This window comes from Macrobrachium rosenbergii, chromosome 9 (genome assembly GCF_040412425.1).
Source record: "Macrobrachium rosenbergii isolate ZJJX-2024 chromosome 9, ASM4041242v1, whole genome shotgun sequence".
NCBI classification, from domain to species: domain Eukaryota; kingdom Metazoa; phylum Arthropoda; class Malacostraca; order Decapoda; family Palaemonidae; genus Macrobrachium; species Macrobrachium rosenbergii.
In genome coordinates this window covers 44,603,279-44,628,636 of record NC_089749.1, presented here as the reverse complement: position 1 = coordinate 44,628,636, position 25,358 = coordinate 44,603,279, and the positions used below count along the sequence as shown (strand labels likewise).

At 40.3% G+C, this 25,358-nt stretch overlaps 1 protein-coding gene across 4 annotated transcripts in view; it reads left to right on the top strand.

Moving 5' to 3' along the window:
• The window catches only part of IntS14 (integrator complex subunit 14), a 35,496-nt gene that overhangs the window by 2,028 nt on the left and 8,110 nt on the right, over window positions 1–25,358 (top strand). For all 4 annotated transcript variants that reach the window (XM_067109007.1, XM_067109005.1, XM_067109008.1 and 1 more), the window contains exons 2-10: window positions 844–1,047; window positions 5,405–5,575; window positions 7,888–8,052; window positions 8,201–8,284; window positions 12,918–13,028; window positions 14,932–15,073; window positions 24,143–24,252; window positions 24,453–24,564; window positions 24,960–25,069. In XM_067109007.1, coding sequence (XP_066965108.1) covers window positions 865–1,047; window positions 5,405–5,575; window positions 7,888–8,052; window positions 8,201–8,284; window positions 12,918–13,028; window positions 14,932–15,073; window positions 24,143–24,252; window positions 24,453–24,564; window positions 24,960–25,069 — 1,188 coding nt within the window. In that variant the 5' untranslated portion in view covers window positions 844–864. The remainder of the gene's footprint in view (window positions 1–843; window positions 1,048–5,404; window positions 5,576–7,887; window positions 8,053–8,200; window positions 8,285–12,917; window positions 13,029–14,931; window positions 15,074–24,142; window positions 24,253–24,452; window positions 24,565–24,959; window positions 25,070–25,358) is intronic.

Genomic DNA, 25,358 nt, shown 5'->3' with positions numbered 1-25,358 from the left:
TTATTAAATACAGTAATTGAAAAATGCTATATGTCAAATGATTGTCTAAGGCTGACTTGGTAAAGTAAGATGCTCAAAGGTACTATTTATAAAATGAATGTGAAAAATTAGCCTTTACCAGAAAATGTTGTTTTAATTAGTACAGGTCTTCAGAAACTTTGTAGTAGTGTAATGAATTCATTAATTTTATTATGCCTTTTAAAAATAGGGTTTCTTTCTCAGCTTCAGTAAGCCATCTGAAATGGACTGAATTCTATTACAGTACTGTACTAAATTTCTCAACAGGATTTATTACTTGGTGGTTAACTTCAGTAACTTTAGTATTTGTTTGGTATGAATGGCCTGTAGCAACAGTAATATCAATGAAGACAGTTTTAAGGGATCATGTTTATAGCCAGTGATGCATATACTGTACTATATTCCAAGAATTGTTAATAATCATGTGATACATACGAGATTTATGGGAAGTTTAAGAATATTGCTAGATAAAAATTCCATACATATCATTGGTTGGGTCCTATAGTAAAAAATAAAAATAATTACAAGTTAGTAAGTGATTGTGTATTGCAGCATATGCATTACCTTGAAGTAGTATTCAAAATGAATTTTAAATTAGGAATGGAAAGTTTTAATGAAAAATATGCACTCTTAAGTTTTTTTCCTGTAAGATATTGCAAAACTTAATGTCTATTTTCAAGAGTGTGATTATGTATTGGGTAATTTAAGACACAATTGTATAGAGAGCTCATTGTTTCTTGTGTGAAGTTGTATTTTATATTCCTTTGATAATTACTCAGTATTCTGTGGGTCTGTTTAGAGGCTGATTTTTATTTTTTGTTTTAGGTTTAGAAATACGGTATCACCATGCCCACTGTAATACTTTTAGATGTCTCATTATCAATGAGCCGAGGGGTAGATATATCAAGCCCAAGTCCTGAGGATGAAGAAGTCGAACCTCTTCCCTTACGAAAAGACTTGGCAGCTCATGGCTGCAACATTTTGCTTGATCATTTTACTCAACACTGCAAACTGGAGTTTGCATCTTTGGTAAGTATAAAACCTGTATAACTCATTTACAAATTTTAACTTTAGTATTATAAATGTTTACAGGTATGCCATTTTTAGCTTATTATTATAATTTATTTTAGCAGCAACACTGAGTTACATTTCTGGATATTCAAGTGACTTTTGTAGAGGTATTGTTCTTAAATGAAAGATAAAAATGGATGGTGGACAGCTAAGTGGGAAGACACCAAAGGGAATAGATGAGCAGTATAAGGCAGAAAGCTATGTAGCTGGGAGCAGAAATTTCACTTCAAAGAATCATCAGTACCATGTATATACAATGCTCCATGCAAAGGCACACAGTAGTTGTTGTGGTTTAGTGCTGGATACTAAAATCCACTAAGTAAATTGAACATCTAAGGCGTTCTTCTGAATGTCAGACTGTGTAAACCCCTGGTGTGTGCTTTAAAGCTATAGTTCCAGTAATTATTTAGAATATTTAGTTGGTTAGGTATTATAATTAGTCTAATGAGACCACTGAATTGTATTTGTGGCTTGCAGAAATATAAATGTTTGACATATTTGCAACAGTGTTTTTTTCATTTATGAAAGGATTGGTAGGATGGACAACATAATGCCTTTATATTGTCTAGGTAAAGAAAGAAGGGAGAGTAGTAACACCCAACTTAATGGACTACTGTGCTCACCAGTCACATAATTATGTGTATTTTTTGCTATGCTACCATTTTAGATGTATAATACAGTCTTCCATAAATCTCTTAAATCAAATGTTAATTGTAACGTGCAGGTAGTTTACGTTAGGAACTATATGTGGAATTGCTATTACCTGCAAGGTAGCTAGAAGATGTTCAAGTGCAGGCTATAATATAGGGTCTTCGTTACTTAATGAACTTTGTGTTGCATAAAAAATCAAAGAAGTTTAGACCTGCTGTGTAAAGGTGGAGAGATAATAGTAAGCAGAACAAGACAGGAGAGAGAAAGGAAGTCTCAAAATAAAGGATTCTTAGACTGTTCATTTCCAGAGTAATTGTGGGGTATGGTGGTTAGTTACGTCCTTTCTGGCAGTAATATGGGCTGTAGTGTTTATTTCACCAGAGCAGTGACCAAGGTAGTATGTGCCAAGAAGAGGAAGTAAAGTTACTTTGTGTGAGAGAGAAAGGATGGAGGGAAGAGTAGGGGCAAAGTTGTGTATCTTAATTAGTTTTAATTCAGTTCTGGTGTGAGAAACCAGAAGGTAGGAGAAAATAAGTAGGGTCACTGTTACTTTATCAGTTGAGGTAATTAATGCTGATATGATTGTTAAAGAGCATACAACCCAGATATGTTTGGATGGAAGAAGGGGAAGTGGGATTTGTTGTTGTTGAGAATCGTATTGGCAAAGTATCTCATTGGCAAAGTACCTCAGTTTTTTTTTTTTTTTTTTTTTTACTATTTGTCAAGATGACAATGGATTACTTCTCAGTACTTTACTGGAAGATCTTTGAATAAGGGTTACTATGGTTGGGATGAAAGTCACCTAGGAAGAATGAGATTGTCAAAATTATTCAGTTGCCATTCCCATAGCTAAACAGAGAATGGCTGTTGACATGACTTGGTTTGATCAGGTAGATGGTGAGATATTCAGTGCTGGGTAGGCAGTAAAGACCAAGTGCCAGGTCAGGTAGATGGTGAGATATTCACTGTTGGGTAGGAAGTAAAGACCAAGTTACAGGTGTGGGATAGAAGTTACTTGATGACACTCTGGAGTTGTTGGAGAATTGGAAAGCCAAGAAGATAATTGTCTTGGATGATGGAATGACTTAGAGAAGATAATGAGCAGTGATAAATTACTGTCAGATATTGGACACCGTGATGACAGGAATGGACAAAGGGACATCTCAATGTTGTATAATATTGGACGATAGAATAGATGAATATTTGATGCTGTTAGATAACAGGTTGTTATTTAGTCATGAGCAGATGGCAGGGTCAAATATCTGGTCACTCATAAGGCTGAGGATTTGACAATTGTATAATGGTTGTCTGAGAATTCAGATGTATGATTAGATGATGCTGGGTAAAAGATCATCTGACAGTGTATGATTGAAGGATGTTTGCAAATGGACATTTGAAGACATGAATTGATTAGTAATGTTCAGCATTTTCAGGAGCAACAATGGTTAACAATAGTGGTTGAATATCAAGTAATGATAATGCCATGATGCTTTACAATCAAGGGCCTGAAGCAGCAAATCCACAAAGATTGATATGACTAGAGGTATTGATCAATAACCACTTTTTAAAAGGGGGTGATCAATTATTTAAATACAGTATGTATTAGTTTAGAGTTCAGTTGGCGACATAAGTGTGAATAATCATTCTCTGAGAAAGCTAGATAATTGCAAGAGAGCAGCAGTGTCATCAATTCCAAAGCCCCCCCCCCAAACCAAAAGGCTGAAATTGATGGACAGTTAAAAGTTGGTGATGACTAGATTGGTGTAGGGGAAGCACACCAGTTACTGTACTGTAGGTAGATGATCAACTCATATGCTCCAAAAGGCAGTCTTCTTGACTACTTTGGCATCAGGAGCTCAGATTAGTATAGTGGGCTCCCTTAGAAATGGACAACATTTCACCACTTGTGCACCTAGTTGTCATTTACTGTTGTCTCCTGACCTGTCATTCCTGGCAAGAATGAGGACCTTTTAAAGGGAAAATCCCTTTTCTGATATAGGAACTCAGTATTTCATATAAATATGCCCGGTTCAAGCAATTAAGTTTTACCTAGATGTCACAGCAAACATCCCAGGTGGTCCTATTTTTCCTACACCCTAGCACAAACAAACCACTCTTCTGTACATGGGCTGAGAATTATTTTAGTGGCCCTCATTAAAAAGGCAGACTCTCACTCCTTTCTTAAGTTGCATGACATCCAGAAGGTGAGTACATTATTAAGTTTCTTTGGAAATGTTTCCTTCAAAGAAGTCTTCAAGTGTACAGAGTGCTTATTTGAGGCAGTGTTCCCGAACCGGTGAAGGTGCAGTAATCCTGCAGCCAGACCTGACATAATTAGGTAAGTCACTGTAGAGCCACAAGGGATAATACATTTATAGGTTTGTGTGTTTCCTGTTCCTTATTGCCAGACCCTAATGGGTATCTGGAATAAAGAAAACGGTCGATAACCTGTGACTTTACCTTGAATCAAAAATTCCTGAAACACTGTTTCCATGAGAGTGGTGCTGATGCTGAGATATTGCTTGGGAAGGCGCAATAATCCCGCAGCCAGACTGACATAATTAGGTAAGTCACCTTCTTACCACTAGAATGATACACATATTGGTTTGTGTGTTGTTTCCTGTTCTTTCTTGCCAAACCCTATGGGTATCCATAATAGAGAAAATGGTTAATAACCAGTGAGTATACTTCAGACCAAAAATTGATCTAGTTTGTTGGGATTTATTTATCAAGAGCTAAGCCATATTGTCACCTGTCAATTTCTTTTGTAAGCTCCTTTGAGGATGAACATTGGCTACGCTATCAAAGAACAGGTTTCGACATAGGAAAAACCTATTTTTGGTAGCCGTCTGTGAGTCCTCAAACCCACCCACTTTCCCTGACGAAAAGGCATGGGGCTGGGGAGAACATTTATCCTGCATAAACCTGGCATGTAATGAGGAAGATGGCCGATATTCGTGCCATTGTCATATCTGTGCAAGTGGGTCACAGAGAGCTGGGGCAGTCACTGTAAGACAGGAAATAGAGCCCTCCTGTCCTGAACCCTCTAAATTCTATCACTGTGCCAACAAGCACTGTTCTGGCCAAGACCAACCGTAAGAGAGTTCTTTGTAATTGGTTGGTCTGTCTTATGGAGCCCTGTGGGGACCTTGAGAGTGTAACTCCTTTGAGGACGAACAGTGGCTGCCAAAAGAAGGTTTTTCCTATGTCAAAACCTGTTATATTGATAGTTTGTGATATCATAACCCATGCCTATGCAGGTCATTGCTGTTATTAATACTCTCAGAAACCCTATCGTTGTAAGGACAGGCTAGAGAGTAATTTGCTGTTTCTGTTATGTCATATCAAGATATGAGATACCACTGATTGGAGAACTTTTCATTTCGTTTAAGGGGTGAGGCTTTTTGGCTTTTTGATTTTGTATTTTATCATTTAAAAAGAACATGTTTACTTAGAATTCATATTGTGCCTCTTCCTTATCCTAGGTTCCCAATAACTCACTAACCAGCAAGTAGTGCATCATCAATTTGAGGCAAATGTTGTGGAGTAATTTCTTATCTTGCAAAAATGGAAGCAAATTGATACCTTGCCAGTTAATGTCGAATTGGGATTGGTTATTGTACTATGTATATACAATTTATGTAAATATTTGTTTTATTTTCAGATTGTGTTTTCTTCAGTTTACAAAGTTTTAATGCCATTCACTAGAGATTTTGATGCTATTAAAAATGCCTTGAACCTGGTTGATGAATGTGACAGGACAAGCATTGAAGTTGGGCTGATGGGAGCAGCACAACATGTCTTAGAAGAATGGGGCAATGGTACCCCATGTCAGGTAGAGTAAAGGCTTATTTGTTAGCAAATCTAATTTAGAACTTATTTTTTGATTTAGTTAATATTCTGTACTCCAGTTTGTCTATAAAAATAAAAAAATATTTTCTTACCTTTTTAGTTGTGATATTCTTAAAGAATGCATTAATGACAAACTCCCATATTGTAAGTCAAGGTCCTGAATGTAATCATATTATACTTAATAATTAAAACTGAGGATGCAGTAGCCAAGCTAATGAGTGCTTGTGTGAGATTATCTTGTTGTTTTCAAAATTGTGTTTTATTTACTGTACAGAGTTCTGTCACTAGACTTATTGGTATGGGTTGAGGATTAGGCAGGTATTTATTATTTAGTTGTGGCAGTGTGTTTTGCCTTTGATCCTTATTCACTTAAGCAATTTTCTTTAATAAATTAGATCTATTTCTCTTATAGGCAGTATAATGGCTTTAAAAAGACTGTATAGCTTCAGTGAGTTATGTTAACAGAATGAGAGATTTAACTGTGAAACCTTGGGTGAATTAATCAGAAATGAATGAAAGGGCCTCCAACATATACATGATCTAATGCTTTCATATTAGATTTATTTTGTACGGGGTGAGGTGTTTGATGAGTCCTCTCCATTCTCTGCTATCGTGTGCTTTCTCTACCTGATTACCCTTTGATCCAATCTCAAATCAACCGGTATGCCTTTCCTCCATAATTTTCTGGTTCCTTGGCTAATTTATTTATCACTTCTTTTGTTAATTTCTGCTTTTCTCTTCACAATATGTGCCCAAACCACTTCACTCAGTTTATTCTTGGAGGTAAATGAACTTTAAAACTCTTTCCTGCACAAGAAGGGTCACTTTCTTGGAATCTTTTGTTTTTGCATATTTCTATTGTCATTTTTAGGGGGGATTTTTGCTATATCTTTTTGGCCCCAGCCGCATCACTGCTTCCCTTTTACTTTTCATCTATTCCTTATTGTCTCTTCCTGCTAAAGTTTTCAGGTACTGTACTGTAATTTTATCTTGTTCCAATTTCCACTTTCCGATCAAGAACAAATTCTTCAGGCAGCCCTGGGATAATTAGAAATGTGACTGAGGAGTCATGTTTAAACAACAACTACTTGACAGTGGCAATGTATATGTAAAGATAATACAATACAAAATCAATAATAGTATGTATGTATCTTTTTAAACTCACAGTAAGGTTTGAGTCAGAAATACAACAGTAGGAAATTGCTGAGATATTCTTGATATACATGAATTAAGCTCCTTGCAGTGCATTTGAGCCAAAATGGCATAGTAATGATAATGCTTTCATTACAGATGAAAAATGCCGTCTGATTTCCATATTTTCCTTGCAAATGTGGCAGGTTTTCACTAATAATAAATAAATAAATAATAATTATAACTGACTTTCAAGCAGTTTTGAACAAAGTGCAAACAATCCTGAGGTTCCGGAACCTTACCTTACAGTATTTTATCTTCTTAAGAGCTATCTTAGACTCTCCAGATGTCAAATTCTCTATCAGACCCTCAAGTTCATATTTATTCTCTTTATTTAGTAGGTTCTCAAAGTATTTATTTTATTTAGTAGTTTCTCAAAGTATTGTCTCTGTCCTGCTAGCATATCTTTATTTCCAGCTGTATTTTCTAAATTTTCTTCTTTTATTTACTTGTCCACTCCACATCTTTCTTCCTTCATTTACTATGCTATCCAAGTATTTTTCCTTGTGTTGTTTTAAGATTCTGATTTCATTCTTCCTACTCCATGTTAATCTTTGCTCCATCCTATTGGACTTCCTCCTTTTCTCCCTATAAACCCTTCTATCCTCTCTAATTGAATGCTCTTTTCTTCAATTGTGCTATTTTCATTTTGCCATCATGTCTTAATCTATTTTTATATTTTCTCCCAGAAGTTATGCTAAACACCTTTTTTATTAAAGCCTAGTCTATTAGTGCTTTAGAACCTTATTTCTTATAAATTATCAGCTTCCCTCTGGTCTTTTTACATACTGAGACTAGCATTATTAATCTATAGCTCTGGTAGAATTTCAGACCTGCTTCTCTCATTGTATCCATAGAGCCAACACTTCTCTGTTTTGACATGTATTTCAGGTTCCTTTCACTAGCATACTGTACTTCAGTTTGTTCATATTTTGGTCACTGCATTTTATGACATTTCTCAAACTCTTGTTTCTCATGGACATTACAGTAGTTTGTAGTGTGTATATACAGTGTAAGAAGCCATACAATTAACATATATTTAGGATTGAGAAGTTGTGGGAAGCATAAGATCATAAAAATAATTTTAAATTCTCTTATTTTCAGATTGTTTTGATAACAGATGGCAATGCAGGAGCTGGACAGCATAATCTTCAGAAATCAATGATGTCTGCTCACTCTCGGGTTGCTTCCCAGTTCCCGCTGCCTTTTCCTTTTCCAGCCAAATTGAGCATTGTCTGCATTGCTAACCCAAATGAACCATCTCTACAGGTGATTTTAGGTTATTTTCCATTGGCTAAAAATGTGTTTCAGTTATTGCAATGTCAGTAAAGTTTTACTGTGATTATGTATAGCTTTTGTCTATTATGTTAAGGCAGTAGGATGTTCCATGCTCAAGAAATGAATTCTTTTTATACAGATATCAAATTCGTTGTATCAGCGTCTAATAGAGCTAAATGGAGAGGGAGACATATTGGTCCCAGAAGGAGGTCTGACCAAAAAGGTAAACAAAAGTGAAGAATTTTTGGCCATCATAGTACAGTATTGTAGTTCACATGTCCTACTTATTAAATACCAAATTTTGAGGAGATAAAGATAAAATTGCCATTTTAGTGGTAAAGCCACTTGTCACAAAATCTTTGAAGTTGTAAATGAGCAGGTTGTTAGTGTTCTCATTATGCTTATAACCTTTGGGATTGAGGATCCACATGGATTAAAATAATATTTGCTTGCTTTTGCTTATAAGATGTTACCCATGTTTTTTGGTACCTGGATACTATATATCCTTCTTAGCGCTTAAGGTGGCAGCATTACATATAATTTAATTGGTACAAACCTCATTCATTCCTTGCCTTACATTCCATCAGTCAGTGACTTTGGTAGCTGTGATGCTAGATAATTGCAGTCAGTCAGTGCACTGATGTTCTTGCTACAGGTAATCCAGCTTACTAGTCATTCCTCTTTTCCCAATACTTTTATGACTCCAAATCATCACAGGCCGTGCCAGGTGAGCTTCTTCTTAATGCCAGATTCAGCTGCTGCTATAATTTTGTCTTTTGGCATTTTATTTGCTCTACAGTACACCCTTCTCTTCCTCCCTCTGCAACAGGTTACTCATCTCTCCTGTTTCTGCAAGGTTGTTGTTCAGGCTTATGGAAATAAGGTTAAATTGTATTTGCTTGGGAAGACACCAATTTGTTAATTAATTTAAATTTTTATATAAGTAACTTACCAAGCAATTACATAGCTACTAGCTTTCCACACAGCAGTCTTAAGAATTTAAATTTTCATGGTGGCGCTACCATCGCTAGTGTAGGTGACAGGGTCCTGCTCACTTTTGGGATTGATAGGTAGAACTCAGCAAAGAGCTTCAATTAATTTTCTGCCTGCTCCTAACTAACATCGGTGGTTTTGTGCAGTCTCATAATTTTTTGGATATATTTGTCCAGCTCTTTGGTGAAGTATTCAGGTTTTCCTTGTTTTCGGTGTGCCCCGAATATTTTTCTTAGCTATTTAGCAATTTTGTTAGCCGTGCTTAACTTTATTCTAATTAGCTAGGATGTGTTGTAGAACGAGATTAGTTAAGTTCTCTTTTCATTCTCACACTAAATGTGTGAAATGTAGGAGGGCAAGACAGTAATATATATATCTTACCTGCTCAGAATGTCAGGATTGGGACGAGCAAAAATGACTGATATCGCATTTAGTGAGTTTGGATAGGAATAGAAATAGGAAGGCGGCCCTTAGAGCTGAGAATAAGGCTAGTGTAGCTCCTGTTACATCTCCTCCTGTGTTAGGAGATTGTGTTATTTCTTTACCTCAGATCCCTGCTTTGTCTCCAATCCTTAGCGTTCTTACTTCTTTACCACATACTCCTTTACCAGGTTCCCATGCTTCCAATCTCGACACCATTGTCAGTCTTGAATCTAGGTTCATTAAGAAATTTGAATTTTTAGCCAGCACGGGTACAGAATTGGGTGTACCATTTAAAGCCTTTCTGGAAAGAACTTCCAGTGTTCCCAGTGTTAGTAGTGCAGTGCAAAGTGAGTGTTGTGCATCATGAGGAGGTGGCTACCCCTTCCCACCAGTGCTCCTAGACGAAGGTCCCTGTCCTGCTCCCCTACACCGGGGAGAAGACATGCTGGAGGTCCAAGGGAGGCTGGTGGGGTTTGCCCACAGGTAGTTGCCTCCTCCGCCGAACCTGTTGCCTGTTCCCAGGCTGCGGCTGAGCACCATTGGAAAGGCGTCTCGGTTAGTGCTAATCGTGTATCATTGGACTCGGGTGACTTGTCGCCCGACAGGACGCGCCAGCGGCTCCAAGTTGTCTCCTCTAGGCCTTTGACGAGGCATTCCGCCTTTGGGGACAGTTCTCCATCTCCTGTTAAGAGGTATAAGGAGACAAGTGCCAGTCCGCAACCTTTGTGCAGCTTCACCGTTTCATCTTCGGACAGCCAGAAATCTATGAGGTTTTCGAGCAACCAGTGCTTGTGCCTAGACGCTCTGATCTTCTTCGCAGGTGTCTATCGCCCTCTTCTCTTTGGTCTTGCGCTTCCGAGCGCCTGTCTTCTTTCATCCACTTGGCGCCAACCTTGCCGCTTCCTTACCCGTCTTCGCAGTAGGATTCTTCCTTGGCCCTGCTTTGGTTGTCAGCTGAAGGATATTATGGATTTTTTGAAGAAAAGATCTTCATCTTCAAAGAGCAAGGATCCATCTTTGTCTCCAATTTCGTTGGATGAGGAGGAAGCAGAGCACGATTCCACCCCTTCGTTGGCTTACTCCAGTTCGCCAAAGTTCTTCCTGGCAAACTTTCCTGACTTTTTCGAGCCTGCTTCTTCTGCTTCGCCTGCATCTACCTTCCTCATGAGGAAACGCTCTTCAGACGCTGCTTGTCTCCCCAAGTTAGTTCTTTCCTCATCTTCGAAGAAATTCCTTCGAGAGGTGTATGAGTGGTTGCCCTACAAGAGGGAGCAAGGTAAAGCTACCTTTGTCTTTCCTCCCTCTAAGCTTCTGAAGAAGAAATACCGCTTCTGTGCCACCGGAGAAGCGCTTTCATTGGGAGTCTCTACCTTCTCCCAAGGGGACTTCTCTGGTCTGTTTGATGCTATGCGCTGAGCTGCATTCGCCTCGCCCAAGGTTATGTTTTCCTCTCTCGATCTTGTCCATCTCGTCAAGAACTTTTTTAAGGTTTTGGAGATCTTCAGTTTTCTTGACTGGACTGTGGGAGCTTTGGCAAGAAAGAAAGACCTTGCTGAAGATTTTGCTTCTGACTGGCTTGGTGTTTTATTGTGCACTGATAAAACCGTCAGGGATGGTTCTGCTGAACTTGCGTCTCTTTTCAAGATGGGCATCCTCAAGAAATGGAAGTTATGGTGTTCATTTGCTACAAAGGGAGCAACTACTACCAAGAAATCGGCGCTCTTGTTTTCCCCCTTAGACAAGACCCATCTCTTCCTTCAGGAGACAGTTAAGGAAGTGTTATCAGCCCTGCAGAAGAAATCCACTACGGATCTTTTAGCTCAGTCTGCCAAGCACCCGAAGGAAACTCTCTGTTTCCAAGTATTTCTTACCCTTGCAACTGCAGCCCTTTTGTGGAGCAAGATCAAGACCTCAACCCAGACCTCGAGCTAACCTGCATCCTCCCTCGATTTCCATCAAGAAGTTTACTTTCAAGCCCGCCACTAAGAAATGAAGCTTTTGTCCTTCATGCATCCGTTGGAGGTGTGCTTCGTCTCTTTTGGGAGGAATGGAGTCGCACAGGAGTGGACCCCTGGGTGGTCCAAGTACTGAGAGGTGGCTACTCCATTCCTTTCAGAGACAGGTCTCCATTGTCCAGGTCGCCAATCATCTTGACAACCTACTCAGTGGGGCCTAAGAAGTTTTTGACTCTTGCTCAAGAGTTAGTGAAGATCCCCTCACGCCCTCTGTCAAAGAATGTGCCTTCTTTCTTCCTTAGAAGTTCGATTACAGAAGTGCATTCTCAAGTTCAGGTGTTGGCGCCAACTGTGGAGAGTTCAGAGCCAGTACATGGGCACTAGGCGTCAACAGTGGGGGGCTCGGCGCCAAATTCCGGGTGCTCAGCTCCGACTTCCGGGATCTGTGGCTGGCATAGTTGAGAAAGGAAGCAAGGAGGGCTATTTTTCCCTCTTCTGTCCTTTTGCGTTGTTGCAAGGTCGTTGAGTTTAAGGGAACCTGGGGGTAAGTGTACCTGGAGTACCCATCAGTTTTAATGGTTGGGTTAGTGGTTCTTTATTTTAGTTGTAGGTGACAGTGTTGTGTTTATTCTGGTCTATGCCCAGGGCAAGGGCACTGCTTTTTGTCTTTGTCAGCCATCGGTGAACTTCCATGGCTGCAGAGTGCCCATTAAAGTAGAGGCGACTCTTGGCCAATACTGCCACTTCCTCTACAGGTTAAGATGAGCACTGACCAGAGGTGGTATCTGCCTAAAGCAGCTCTCTTACCAGTTAAGGTACAGCAAGCATTTGCTCAATGCTAGCAACCCTCTAGTTCAAAGTCATTATTGTTATTATTATTAATATTTTGGATTAGAACATGTCCATGATTCCCACCTCCTCTGAATGTGGAATTAGCTATGTAATTGCTTGGCAAGTCAATTATATAAAAATGACATTTTTATGATAAAGTTTTTATATACTTACCAAGCAGTTACATAATCGGAGCCCACCCTTCTCCCTACAATGGACATTTGGTCATCAAACGAATTGAAGCACCTTGCTGAGTTTTACCTATCAGTCCCGAAAGTGGGAGGGACCCTGTCACCTACACTAGCAATGGTAGCGCCACCACGAAAATTTGAATTCTTAAAGACTGCTGTGTGGAAAGCTAGTAGCTATGTAATTGCTTGGTAAGTATATATGAAACTTTATCGCATCATAAAAATGTCATGTTGCTTCCACTACAAACATACGTTTAGTGGAGTTGTGTTCTTTAGTTCCCACTTACCATCTGTTGTGTGTCAAATACCAGATCACTGCAATTGGTTCCATTTAGCCATTTCACTTAATTAAGGGGGACAGTCTAACCTTTCTAACATTAATGGCATTGCATGTCAAGGGACACTAGATACATTTGAATTAATAATTTTTGGTTTCTAATTCATTTTCTTTTGTCTCCCTCAGTCTGTGTCTCAGATGTTTGAACAGTTGATAAAGACTAACTTTTCATCTTATTCTGGGACTCTTCATTGTGGTAAACTGTCTGCCCCTGTTACTTTATCACCGCCACCACAGGTAAGGATCTTTTTTACAAAGTAACTGGTTTCTAATTTATATTTTTCCTTTCTCCTTAAATTTTTTAGATCATATTCATGCAGTTAGATTTTAAAGTAATGGTTAATTATAATATGTAGGGTGACTTATGGGTACAGCACTTGAGTGCTTGTGTGTTGCTTGCTGTTCTAAATGATGCTGACTTATCTTTTCATCCAGACCATCTATGTGTCCTCAGAAAAACTTGGAGTGTAGTTTTAAGATTTTGGGTAAGTTCTACAATGTTTACATATTTACTGTTTACCCCAAATATTGACAATTCAACATAGAGGCAGTCCGTGGGTTACGTCAGGGGTTCTGTTCTGATGCCACGCTGTAACCCGGAAAATAACGTAACCCGGAACGTCTTGAGAGAAATAAAGTGATGAAAGCCTTACCTTTAATCCTCTGAGTGTACTGCACAGTATTTTACTTGCATTCTGATGTGGTGTGCATCCAAAAACCTCCAAATTTTGACTTTATATTTTAGCTGTATGTACTTTTATTATTCCATTGTGGAATAAGATGACGATGTAACCTCTGAACATCCGCTGTAACCCGGAACTGATTTTTTTATGAATATATTTGACAAGCGACGTAAACTCAGAACGACATAATCCGGGGACTCTTGGAGAGGATTAGTATGGCTCATTAAAGGATTCAAAAGCTTCATTTGTTATATGTGGAGATTTATATGTAAAGCACAGTGTGTGATTTAGTTCAAATTCCACAGACCAACTGTTCATGCGTTCTGTGTATCCTCTAATTTTGTCCTGCTAATTGAGGAACCCTCGCATATTTCCGGTAATAGATTAGACTTCATATTCACAGATATTCCAGCTATCTCCAAGTCGAAGGTCAGTGAGTGTAAAGGCACTTCCGACCATTGTGCCATTGAGATGGACATATCCATCTATCAGTATATTCCTAATGCCACCACTGGAAAAATGGTCTGGCTGAAATCTAGAGCCAATTGGGATCACATAATTGAAGTTTATCAGCCACTTAATGTTTCAGATGCTATATCAGATCCAGATCCCAAGAAGAATTGAATAATAATAAATATGTTAGTGATTGATATGGTGTTCTCTCATTTCCTTCATGTGGTAAACATCTCAGATCCAATGGCAGTCAAGAACTTAAAGTTTTGTGTGAAGAGAAAGGAGAGTCCCCATTGGTGGAGGCAGCACAAATTTTATCTTTGCATTATTATTGAGTGGTTCAGTTAGACCACAGAGCCCTGTTGCTGCTCTTCAAAGCTTACCCAAAGGATTTGCTCTTAAATTAGAATTGGATATAGACAAAGATAAAGTTAAATAAGTTGAACAGCTATGTGAGAAGGGACCAAAGGGAACAGTTGAAAACTAAAAGGCAGAAAGGAATGCAGCTGGGCCTGAAATGGTGCTGCAATGAACCATTAATAGTGGCTACAATGTGCTATGATACATTGCAAGTAATACTCTACAGTTTCTAGCTTTCATTACTGAAAGCTACAGCTTTCATACATTATATACTGTTTCAGCTCTTGGTTGGCCACCCAGTCAATTACATTGGTTGTAGTTAAGGTTATAGATATATATCTTTGAGCAAAAATCTTTTAAAATTTTGAGTTTTGGCCTGATATTCCAACTTCAGTATGAATGGGCTATTTTTGTTTTAATATTTTCAAGTGTTAAGTTTTACTGTATGTTTATACAGCAAGTTACAAATGCTGTATAAACATAAAAGGTATTGTAGCAGGGACAAGATGGCTGCATTTATTGTTATGTCTGCCATAGCATGTTCTGTGGTGACCTGAAGTAAGTATTTGTCCCCTGAAAGTTGGCTGAATCTAGTTGTGATGAGTTAATGAAATATTGTACTAAAGAAAATTGTTGACTTGCAGCCATACTGTCGTCATCATGATTTTGAGGTCATGCGAGTAAGTGTAGATTCTGCTATACATGTTTTGGGCTTCCTGAACACAGGCGATGTGTCCTCACCACCTGCATTCTCAAGACATTTAGTGCTCCCTCTTTCAGCCAAAGGTAGGTAATTGCCTATAAGCACTATCTAGATTTAAGATTTTATACATATGGTGCATGGTCAAAATTATCATAAAGTTTTTGTGTGTTGCCCTCACATATATAAGCCATGAAATGTTAATGTTCATTTGCTTTTGGTGATGTTGTTATTAAATAATTTTCACAGGGCTGGGCTAAAAGGGTTTCTTCACATCAGATATGTTAGAGTTTATTTACAAAACTGAACCCAATTAAAAATTCATTGATTGGATAAACTGAAAATATTGAAGATTACAATAAAATTTCAAGACCTGATATAAAAATTAAGGTGAGAATAGAAAGTTTGTTTGGTAAATAGGTATCTTATTGTCCTTCCATTTTTATTGAGTGTATATTTGTTTCTCTCAAATAGGTTTTTAAAACATTTTTTTATAGCGTAGTCGCTTGTTTCGTCCTCAAGGAGGAATCTTCCATGGGTCTGTCAGAGCTCGATGGTGACCACATTAATATCAAAGAATTTTCTTTTAGTTGGTCTTTTGGCCAGGTAATGTATCATAATGATAAACACTATAACATGTGATGGAGTATATAATGGACAAAAAGATAAGATAGCACTTTCCCTTATCTTCAGTAAGGCTGTACCCGGTTTTCCATCGTCAAAACCTGCTAGGTGAAGTGATTATCGCGCATGCACAGTCTGCCATATTGTCGACAAACGGACCATTACTTTCTGTGGTTGCTTTGGATCAGCTTCATTTGTCAGTACTCCATATTTCATAATGGAGTCACCTAAAGAAGCAAGTTAAGTGTGTGAAAGCCAAAAACCAGGTTTTTCGTGCAACACATGGATGGCACTTAGTCATATTCACTTATTGTTGTAAAAAGTGCAAATTATTTTTAAAATTTGTCATTTCAATTAGATGTTTTAACTAAAAGAAATGTTCCACAATTTATTGTTAATATAAAAAATCTTTTCAGATTATACGATGTCTACAATAATCTAGGCAGTAGCCTAGATCAGATTGAGAATAATTTAGACTGAATAAATGGGGGATGTTGTCTGTAGCCTATAACTTAGGATCACATATCCTTAAGTGTGAACTAAATAACCTAGATTAGGTAGTAACTTAAATTAGGGTGACTTTTAAGAAATATCCTATTATGGGCCTAAAACAGCAGCCTAACTTAGGCCAAGGACCCTACCAGGGCTGAGAATAATTTTAGTGTCCCTCATAAATTCACACTCCTTTCCTAGGTCACATAATATTGGGAAAGTAAGTACGTCGTTGGCCTTCCTCAGAAATGTCTCTTTCGAAGAAGTCTCCGAATGTACAGGGTGGTCATCAGAGAAAGTATTCTTTAAACATTATTACCACAAGCTCAAACAAATTTGACTAAACCGTGTATCAGTAGGTGGTATGGTTAGTCCTGATCCCATAGGCGCTACAGTGAGAAACCAGGGGTCTTCCTAACGGGAGTATGCTAACTATTGCTATGGGAAGGTGTGACAATACTGCAACCAGACCCAGCATGTTTAGGTAGGTCACTGTAGAACTTCACCCTAAAGCATAAGTTTGTGTTTAGTTTCTTGTTCTTTGTTACCAAAACCTGAGGGATATTTGGAATAAAGAATGGACTGGAAACTTGGCTTGACCTTGGACCAAAAATGAAGTTTTTATGATAAAACAAAGTTTTATGAATACTTACCTGGCAGTTATATATATATAGCTTAATCCCTGTCGAACCGGCAGATTTTTTCAAAACTCGGCAACCGCCGAATGGTAGGTGTCCGATAGGTGGTTAACAACCCTTATAGGGTGGTAGTTGGAATCATTCCCGTTTTCAGTTCCTCAGATCATCTCTTGCCCGACCTGTCTCCTGAGGGGAGGAGGGTGGGATTTAAATATATATATAACTGCCAGGTAAGTATTCATAAAACTTTGTTTTATCATAAAAACTTCATTTTTACGAATAGAACTTACCTGGCAGTTATATATATATAGCTGATTCACACATTTGGAGGAGGGTGAAAGACAGCCAACATTGTTGGGAAACAACTAAAAGTCGTAGGTAAACACCTTGATTCCTTACCTGTTAAGGTAGCTGACTTCAAAGGTTCCTGCCTCTTGAGCCGCTTTCCCTTAGGAGCGCCAGCCAGGTGAAAACCTGTTATACTGAAACAACTCAATCGAGTCTGTCAAACGGGGTGAGACCAACAACGTGACTAGACTTCTGTACTTCCTATTCCCCTTCTATTACCTGTAACCTTACTCAATCTAACCACCTAACCTTGCAGACTAGATATACACCTATCTAGTTAGACTGGGGTTGCTGTTCCCACAAGGAAGCTTCCTCAGACAACCATAAAAACACCAGCCCAATTACAGGTATCCCAAACAAAAGTTAAGGTTGAGGGGAGGCAGTCACTCCTTTACCCAATACCGAAGCTGTAGCTACATATGGGCCCAAGGCGTAACATTTCTCATAATCTACTCTTACCTCTCTGAGGTAATGAGAAGCGAAAACAGTCACTTCTCCAAAAAGTGGCATCCATAATTTGTTTAACTGACATATTCTTTCTATAAGCCAGAGAAGTTGCAATGGCTCTTATTTCGTGAGCCTTCACCTTCAACAAACCAAAGTTCTCCTCTTCACATAAAAGGTGAGCTTCTCTTATTGTCTCCCTCAAAAAGAATGATAACGCATTCTTCGAGAGGGGCTTTTGAGGATCCTTCACTGAACACCACAAGGAACTGGAAGAACCTCTTACGTCCTTTGTCCTGGAAATATAAGCCTTGAGGGCTCTAACTGGACAGAGTAGTCTCTCCTCCTCTTGGCCCACTAAATCAGTGAGGTTGGGAACCTCAAACGTCCCCGGCCAGGGTTTGGAAGGGTTCTCATTCTTAGCAAGGAAGTCAAGCCTTAATGCGCATATTGCTCCATTACGATTGAAGCCTACTTGCTTCTGAATAGCCTGAATCTCACTAACCCTTTTCGCTGTAGCAAGAGCGAGAAGGAAAAGAGTTTTCTTTGTTACGTCTCTCAGGGTTGCTTGCGAGATGGGTTCGAACTTCCTGCTGCACAAGAACTTCAAAACCACATCCAAATTCCAGGACGGGGGTCTCAAAGTCTGCTTCGTTGTTTGAAAGACTTTAAAAGGTCTCTCAAGTCTCTATCTTGAGACAAATCAATGCCTCTGTGCCTAAAGACGGTAGACAACAAGCTTCTGTATCCTTTTATGGTGGATACGGCCAGCTTAGAATCTTGCCTGAGGGACAAGAGAAAATCAGCTATTTGGCTCACAGAGGTAGTGGTTGAGGAAACCTTATGCTGCTTACACCAAGATCTAAAGGTTTCCCACTTTGATTGGTAAACTCTCTGTGAAGAGACCCTCCTCGCTCTGGTGATAGCTCTTGCAGCTTGAGCTGAAAATCCTCTTGCTCTGACAAGCTTCTCGATAGTCTGAATGCAGTCAGTTGAAGAGCGAGGGGTTTTGATGATACCTCTCGAAGTGGGGCTGTCTGAGAAGCCTTGGACTTGGGGAAGACTTCTCGGAAAGTCCACTAACATCTCCACCACCTCTGTGAACCACTCTCTTGCTGGCCAAAAGGGGGCTACCAGGGTCATTCTCCCTGAATCTAGGAGGGCGAATTTCTTGACTACTAGATTGATTATCTTGAACGGAGGGAACACATAAGTGTCCATCCCCGTCCAGTCCATCAAGAAGGCGTCTACTGCTATTGCTTCTCTGTCCGGGACTAGAGAGCAGTAGTTCGGGATTCTCTTGTTCTGGCTGGAGGCGAAGAGGTCTATTGAAGGCCTCCCCCATAACCTCCACAGTTTCTGGCAAACTTGAAGATTGAGAGTCCATTCCGTGGGCAGAACTTGCCCTCTTCTGCTGAGCATGTCTGCTCTTACATTCTTCTGCCCCTGCACGAATCTCGTCAAAGCTCCACCCTGTGGTCTTTTGTCCACAGAAGGAGCTCTCTTGCTGTTTTGTAAAGAGGTAAAGAATGAGTCCCTCCTTGTTTGCTGATATACGCAAGAGCCGTGGTGTTGTCGGAATTCACTTCTATTACTTTCCCCGCGACAGATTCCTTGAAGGCTTTTAAACCTAACCAGATGGCCATCAACTCTTTCCTGTTGATGTGCCATCCGATTTGTCCCTCTTCCCAAGAGCCTGAAACTTCCTTGTTCCCCAGTGTTGCTCCCCATCCCGACTCAAGCATCTGAGAACAACACTAGGTCTGGGTTCTTTCTGCGTAGGGAGATTCCTTCTCCTAAGATCGACGGATCCAGCCACCAACTCAGATGTTTCTTGATCTCTGCTGGAATGTGGAAGGAAAATGAGTCCTCCTGATTCTTCCTGTCCCAGATTCTTGAAAGGAAGTGTTGCAGAGGTCTGAGGTGCAACCTTCCCAGAGAGACAAATTTCTCGAGCGAGGAGAGGGTGCCCAACAAACTCATCCACTCCCTCGCCAAGCACTTCTGCCTCCCCAGGAAATACTGAACCTTCTCGAGGCACTTGATTTGCCTTTCTTGTGAGGGAGAAGCCCGAAAACGAGCTGAGTCCAGAACTATCCCCAAATAAAGAATCGTCTGACTCGGTTCGGTCTGAGACTTCTCTTTGTTGATAATGAGACCCAGATCCTGAGCAATCATAAACGTCTTGTGTAAGTCCTCCAGACACCTGTTCTTCGATTGGGACCTTACCAGCCAGTCGTCTAGGTACAGGGATACTCTTATCCCTTCTTGATGAAGCCATCCTGCCACATTCGACATTACTCTGGTGAACACTTGAGGAGCTGTGTTGAGGCCGAAACAAAGAGCTTTGAACTGGAAGCATTTGTCCTGGATCACAAACCTTAAAAACTTCCTTGAAGTCGGGTGGATGGGAATATGAAAGTAAGCGTCCTGCAGGTCCAGGGATACCATCCAGTCCCCTGGACGGACTGCTGCCAGCACAGACTGAGAAGTCTCCATGGTAAACTTGGTCTTCTCCACAAAACCGTTCAATGTGCTGACATCCAGGACCGGTCTCCATCCACCCGAACTCTTGGGCACTAAAAACAGACGATTGTAGAACCCTGGGGATCCTAGTTCCAAAACTGGTTCTATCGCTCCTTTCTCCAGCATCTGGTCTACTAGATTCAGGAGTGCCCTTCGTTTCAATGCGTTCGAGTACTGAGCCACTAGGGCTAGTGGCTTTGTTGAAAGTGGCGGTTTCCCCGTGAAGGGGATCTTGTACCCTTCCTTGATGACTGAGAGAGACCAGGTGTCCGCCCCTCTTGCTTCCCAAGCCTGCCAAAAGAGAGACAGCCTTGCTCCTACTGTTGTCTGGAGGACTTGTTTCTCAATTTCTAGAGCGTGTTCTAAACGTCCTTCTGTTAGTTCTACCCCTGTTTCTTGTCTTCTTCCTCTGAATTCAGCTCTAGAAGGAACTCTGCCCCGAAAGGGCTGCTGAACTCTCTTTTCCTCCTTTTTGGCAGCTGGAGGAATTGCCGAAGGAAACCTCCTAGCCGAGCGAGAAAGTAAATCTTGCGTAGCTTTATGTGCCAGAGTCAGAGAAATATCCCTGACCAAGGACTCCGGAAACAAATGCTCCGAGAGGGGGGCGTAAAGGAGCTCTGCCTTCTGTGCGACTGTAGTAGATTTTGACGTGAAGGAACATAACAAAGCCCTCTTCTTCAAAATCCCTGCAGTAAAAAGAGAAGCCATCTCATTTGCTCCATCCCTCAGAGCCTTATCCATACAGGCCATAATACTGGAAAGGTCTTCAATTCCTGTAGCCTGAATGGTTTCCATCTTCTTGGATAGAATTCCAACAGACCAGTCTAAAAACTAAACACTTCAAAAAGACCTAAAATTCCTTTAATGAGATGGTCTAGTTCCGTCATCGACCACATCACCTTAGCTGAGTTAAGGGCATGTCTTCTAGAAGAGTCTACTAAACCAGAGAAGTCCCCTGGGAGGAGGCAGGTACTCCCAGGCCAAGAGCTTCTCCAGTGTCATACCACATACCCGCCCTTGAAGCAAGCCTAGTTGGAGGAAACGAGAAGGAGGACTTTACTGCTTGCCTACACTCCTTAAGCCAGTTATCAATCCTGGTCAGAGCCTTCTTTGCAGAAATGGAAAGCTTCATTTTAATAAAGGCTGACTGCTTCCTCGATTTCTTCCTGTTAAACTGGGACTGAGGAGAACGAGGAGCAGCAGGCTTAAACTCCTCCCCATACAGCTCCAAAAGAGAGCGAGAAAGAACCTTATAGTCATCAGCCGCATTAGAAGGTTTATCTTCGTCCTCTGAAACGTCTTCCAAATCATGCATTCCTTCCAACTCTGTCTCTTTCTCTTCCTGCTGTATTGCACCCGGGGAGGACGTACGATCGCCGAAAGCGTCCTGGCGGAGAGAGCTGGTTACGTCCTGGTGGCGAGAGCTGGTTGCGTCCTGACAAACCGCCCTAGAAGAATCCCAATGTCAAGAGCTGGATGCGTCCTGGTATCGCGAGCTGGAAGCGTCCTGGCGTCGAGCATTGGATACGTCCTGGCGCCGAGAATTGGATGCGTCTTGGCGTCGAGAGGAGGATGCGTCCTGGCGTCGAGGAAATTCACTGCGTTCTTTCCTCCCTGGGGAACCGAAGTCGTAATCTTGCTGAACAAAGGAAGAATGTTCCCGGCGAGAGGAAGAAAATTCTTGTCGTTTAAGGCGTGGAGAGGAGAAGAGTCGAGCCTCAGGAGAAGAACCCTGAGGTTTTTGCTTGGGAGAAACGAGAAGATCCTTATGTTCCAAGCCAGAAGAGCGCCCCTTGTTGACTCGAACGGGAGAGGGATCCAGTTCTCTCTTATCCCTAGAAGAAACTTCAGCAGGGGACTCCCTTCTAGATCTCTTCACTGGTAACTTGGAGTCCTTCCGTCTGACCGACTGGGGGGGAGGACGACTAAAGGCCTGAACAAGAGAAGCCAATTGGCCTTGCATGACGGTCATAAATGATTTAGCCGCAGCAGCTGCATCTTGATGTTCCGAGGGAGAAGGTTGTCGAGACAAGCTGGGAGAAGGAGAAGGATTCCTCGAGAATTCTCCGAAGCAGAAAGAAGAGAACTCTCCCTCCTCCGAACAGCGAGAGGAGAACATTCGAAAAAGGTCTTGACCTTTTTGCTGGAGAAGCGTTCCGGTCGTCGTCGGAAGCAAAAGATTCAGGGCTACTCCACGCACCCGAAAGGGGAGAGCGAGTCCGGGGTTGATCCTCTTGCTGCAACCATCTTCTTTTGGTCGGTCTCGAATCCTCAAACTGCCATCTACGTCTAGGAGAGGGGCTAGGAGAAGACGTAAGCCCTTCCGACACGCCCTTTCCTGTGGCGGTCATAAGCAGCCTGGGAAAAAGTAACAGGACTGCTTGAGGCGACGGCTGACCGAGGATACGTCCCTCACACCCCTTACGATCGTCGACATACCTTCTCCCTTGGTCCTGGGAGCTTGGTAGAGGTCTAGATCTAGGGGCATGACAGGGTCGATCAGTCGCCACCTCCACTGCACTAGCACAAACATTATCACAAACTTCACTTGTACTCTTACCTTTCTTCAAGGCTTCAAGTTGATCCTTTAATTCTTTCATCTCAGCCGCCATCCTGGCGAACTGAGGGTCCATAACAGCAGATACAGTTCCTGTAGAAGGAGCGGGGGTTACCACCTCGGGAGAAGGATCTACTTCTAAGGGTGATTTAGGAATAGAAGGGTTAAAAGAAATGTCTAGGCTAACATCACTCACAGACCTAGATTTAGATTTAGAAGCCCTCCTTAACTTATCCATCTCTAATTTACGCACATAGCGTTTCATTTCCATCCATTTCTTTTCATCCAAATCCTCGCATTCTTTACATCTTTTATCCAAGGCACACTCAAAACCCCTGCACCCTAAACAAACAGTGTGAGGGTCCACCGAAGCTTTCGGCAACCTAACCTTGCATTCCTCATTCACACATACTGAAAAAACTTAGGATCAGACATCTTATCCAAGAACAGTCAAAAGAATAAATCAAAACAAGCCACAAAAGCGATTGCCAATCCAAAGGTCAATATACGTCACCAATAAAAGGTCCAACACAGCGACCTAGGGAAGCGAGCGAAAAACCCGACGGAGAACCAACAACGATGTTGTCAGTCCAACCGCAGAGATGATCTGAGGAACTGAAAACGGAATGATTCCAACTACCACCCTATAAGGGTTGTTAACCACCTATCGGACACCTACCATTGGCGGTTGCCGCGAGTTTTGAAAAATCTGCCGGTTCGACAGGGATTAAGCTATATATATATAACTGCCAGGTAAGTTCTATTCGTAAAAATGTTTTTTCTTTGGATTGTTGGGATTTAAATTTGAGAGCTTAAGCCATTTTGTCACCTGTCAATTTCTTTTTAAAGTGCCTTGAGGATGAAACAAGCAACTACACTATCAAAAAACAGGTTTTGACATAGGAAAAAACTATTTTTGGCAGTCGCTGTAGAGTCCTCAAAACCCTCCCACTTCCCTGACAAAAAGGCATGGGATTTGGACAAGGGATCATCCTGCATTGACCAACAGAAAGTTATGGCTTCTTGGTCTTTTTACCTGTCCGTTTGTCGACAATATGGCGGACTGCACATGTGCGATAATCACTCCAAGCAGATTTTGACGATGGAAAACTGGGTACAGCTTCGCTGAAGATAAGGGAAAGTGCCCTCTTATCTTTGAGTCCATGATAAACTCCATCATGTGTTATAGTGTTTATCATTACGACACATTACCTGGCCAAAAAACCAACTACAAGAGAATTCTTTGACATTAGTGTGGTTACCATGGAACTTTGACAGACCCATGGAAGGTAACTCCTTGAGGACTCAACAGTGACTACCAAAAATAAATTTTCTTACGTCAAAACCTGTTTTCTTTTAAGCAATCTGAAATCCAGTTAATGAAGCCCTTATATTTTTTTCATAGAAATTTCAAATTTTTTTACATTTGATGAGAGTGACTGTAATAATCATGTTAATTTAATTTTGAATACAATGAAATTCTCCTGCAATGCATATTTCACGTAAATTTCATGATTTTTGTTTAGGAGACATGGTTATGTTACCCAAGACAGATGCTGGGAGTGATGATGAAGGAGGAGGTAATGATGAAGGAAAGATTCCATCATTTTGTGTTTTATTACATGGAGGTTTAAAGGTAAGAAAAGATTTTTTGTTGAGAGATCATCTTTAGTTTAGTAGACATCTCATTTATCAGGAAGTGTAGTACTCCAAACCCATTTAACCCTTTGTTGTGTCTTATTGTATAGAAAGATAATTTAGAAATGGCTGAATTGTACTATTTAGGTATAGCTTGTGACAATTACCACAAAACTTTTTTTTTTTTTTCCCTTACAGCGGGAGAATATGGTTGCCCTTTGTCAGGTTGGAGAAAATTGGTTTGGTATTTTGTATTCTTGGGCAGACAACAAGAAAAAGTCAAATTTGATGCTTTCTATATTTGTACCTGGTGAGTTTAACTGATGTGCTGGCTTTGAAGTTATTCTCCTTCCATGCATTAATAATGTAATTAAAGATGATTGATATTTTTCATGAAAAATTTACTTTATACTTGGGTAGTTACTGAATGTGTAAAGTCCTTGCTCAAGAATGTTACACGATTATGTCCAACCTCTCATAAAAACATATAGAACAGGCAGTTTTGTCACATCACATTTTAAGCTTCCTTTTATGTTAGATTTGCGTTTGAAAAATTACCACATGCACTATACCTTCTTATAAATTGCGTCAATAAATTAGATGTTCTGCCACCAGTTTTACTAACCATAAATCATTGAATTAAAAACAACCTGTAATGCATACATTTCTTTTATTCATTTGTTGGTTATTTATTTTCTATCTTAGGGACTGATATCATTCCATGGATGGGTAAGTTGACAAGTCTAGGACCAGCTTCCATGTTACCTGTCAATCCATATGGAACGTCTCAAAATGCTTCACCATTCCCTCTAAAAGTGAGTTTGTGTTTTATTACATAGCTAAGGATCATTCTTTTTTGCTTATGTTAGCTTTTTCCTAGACTTTTAAAGTTCATGGTGCTCTTAGTGCAAAAGATTTTTTCATGGCACCCAAAGCAGAAAATATCTTCATAATTCAGTTTACTTGGGTATGGTTAAGTTATTAAGTTACAAAATTGATGAAATATAATTTAAACTTGAAAAAGTTATATACCTGTTTGTATCCTTTTGAAACAATCATAATTATTAGTACGATGGGTGAGCCTAATGTTCAGCAAAGTTTATT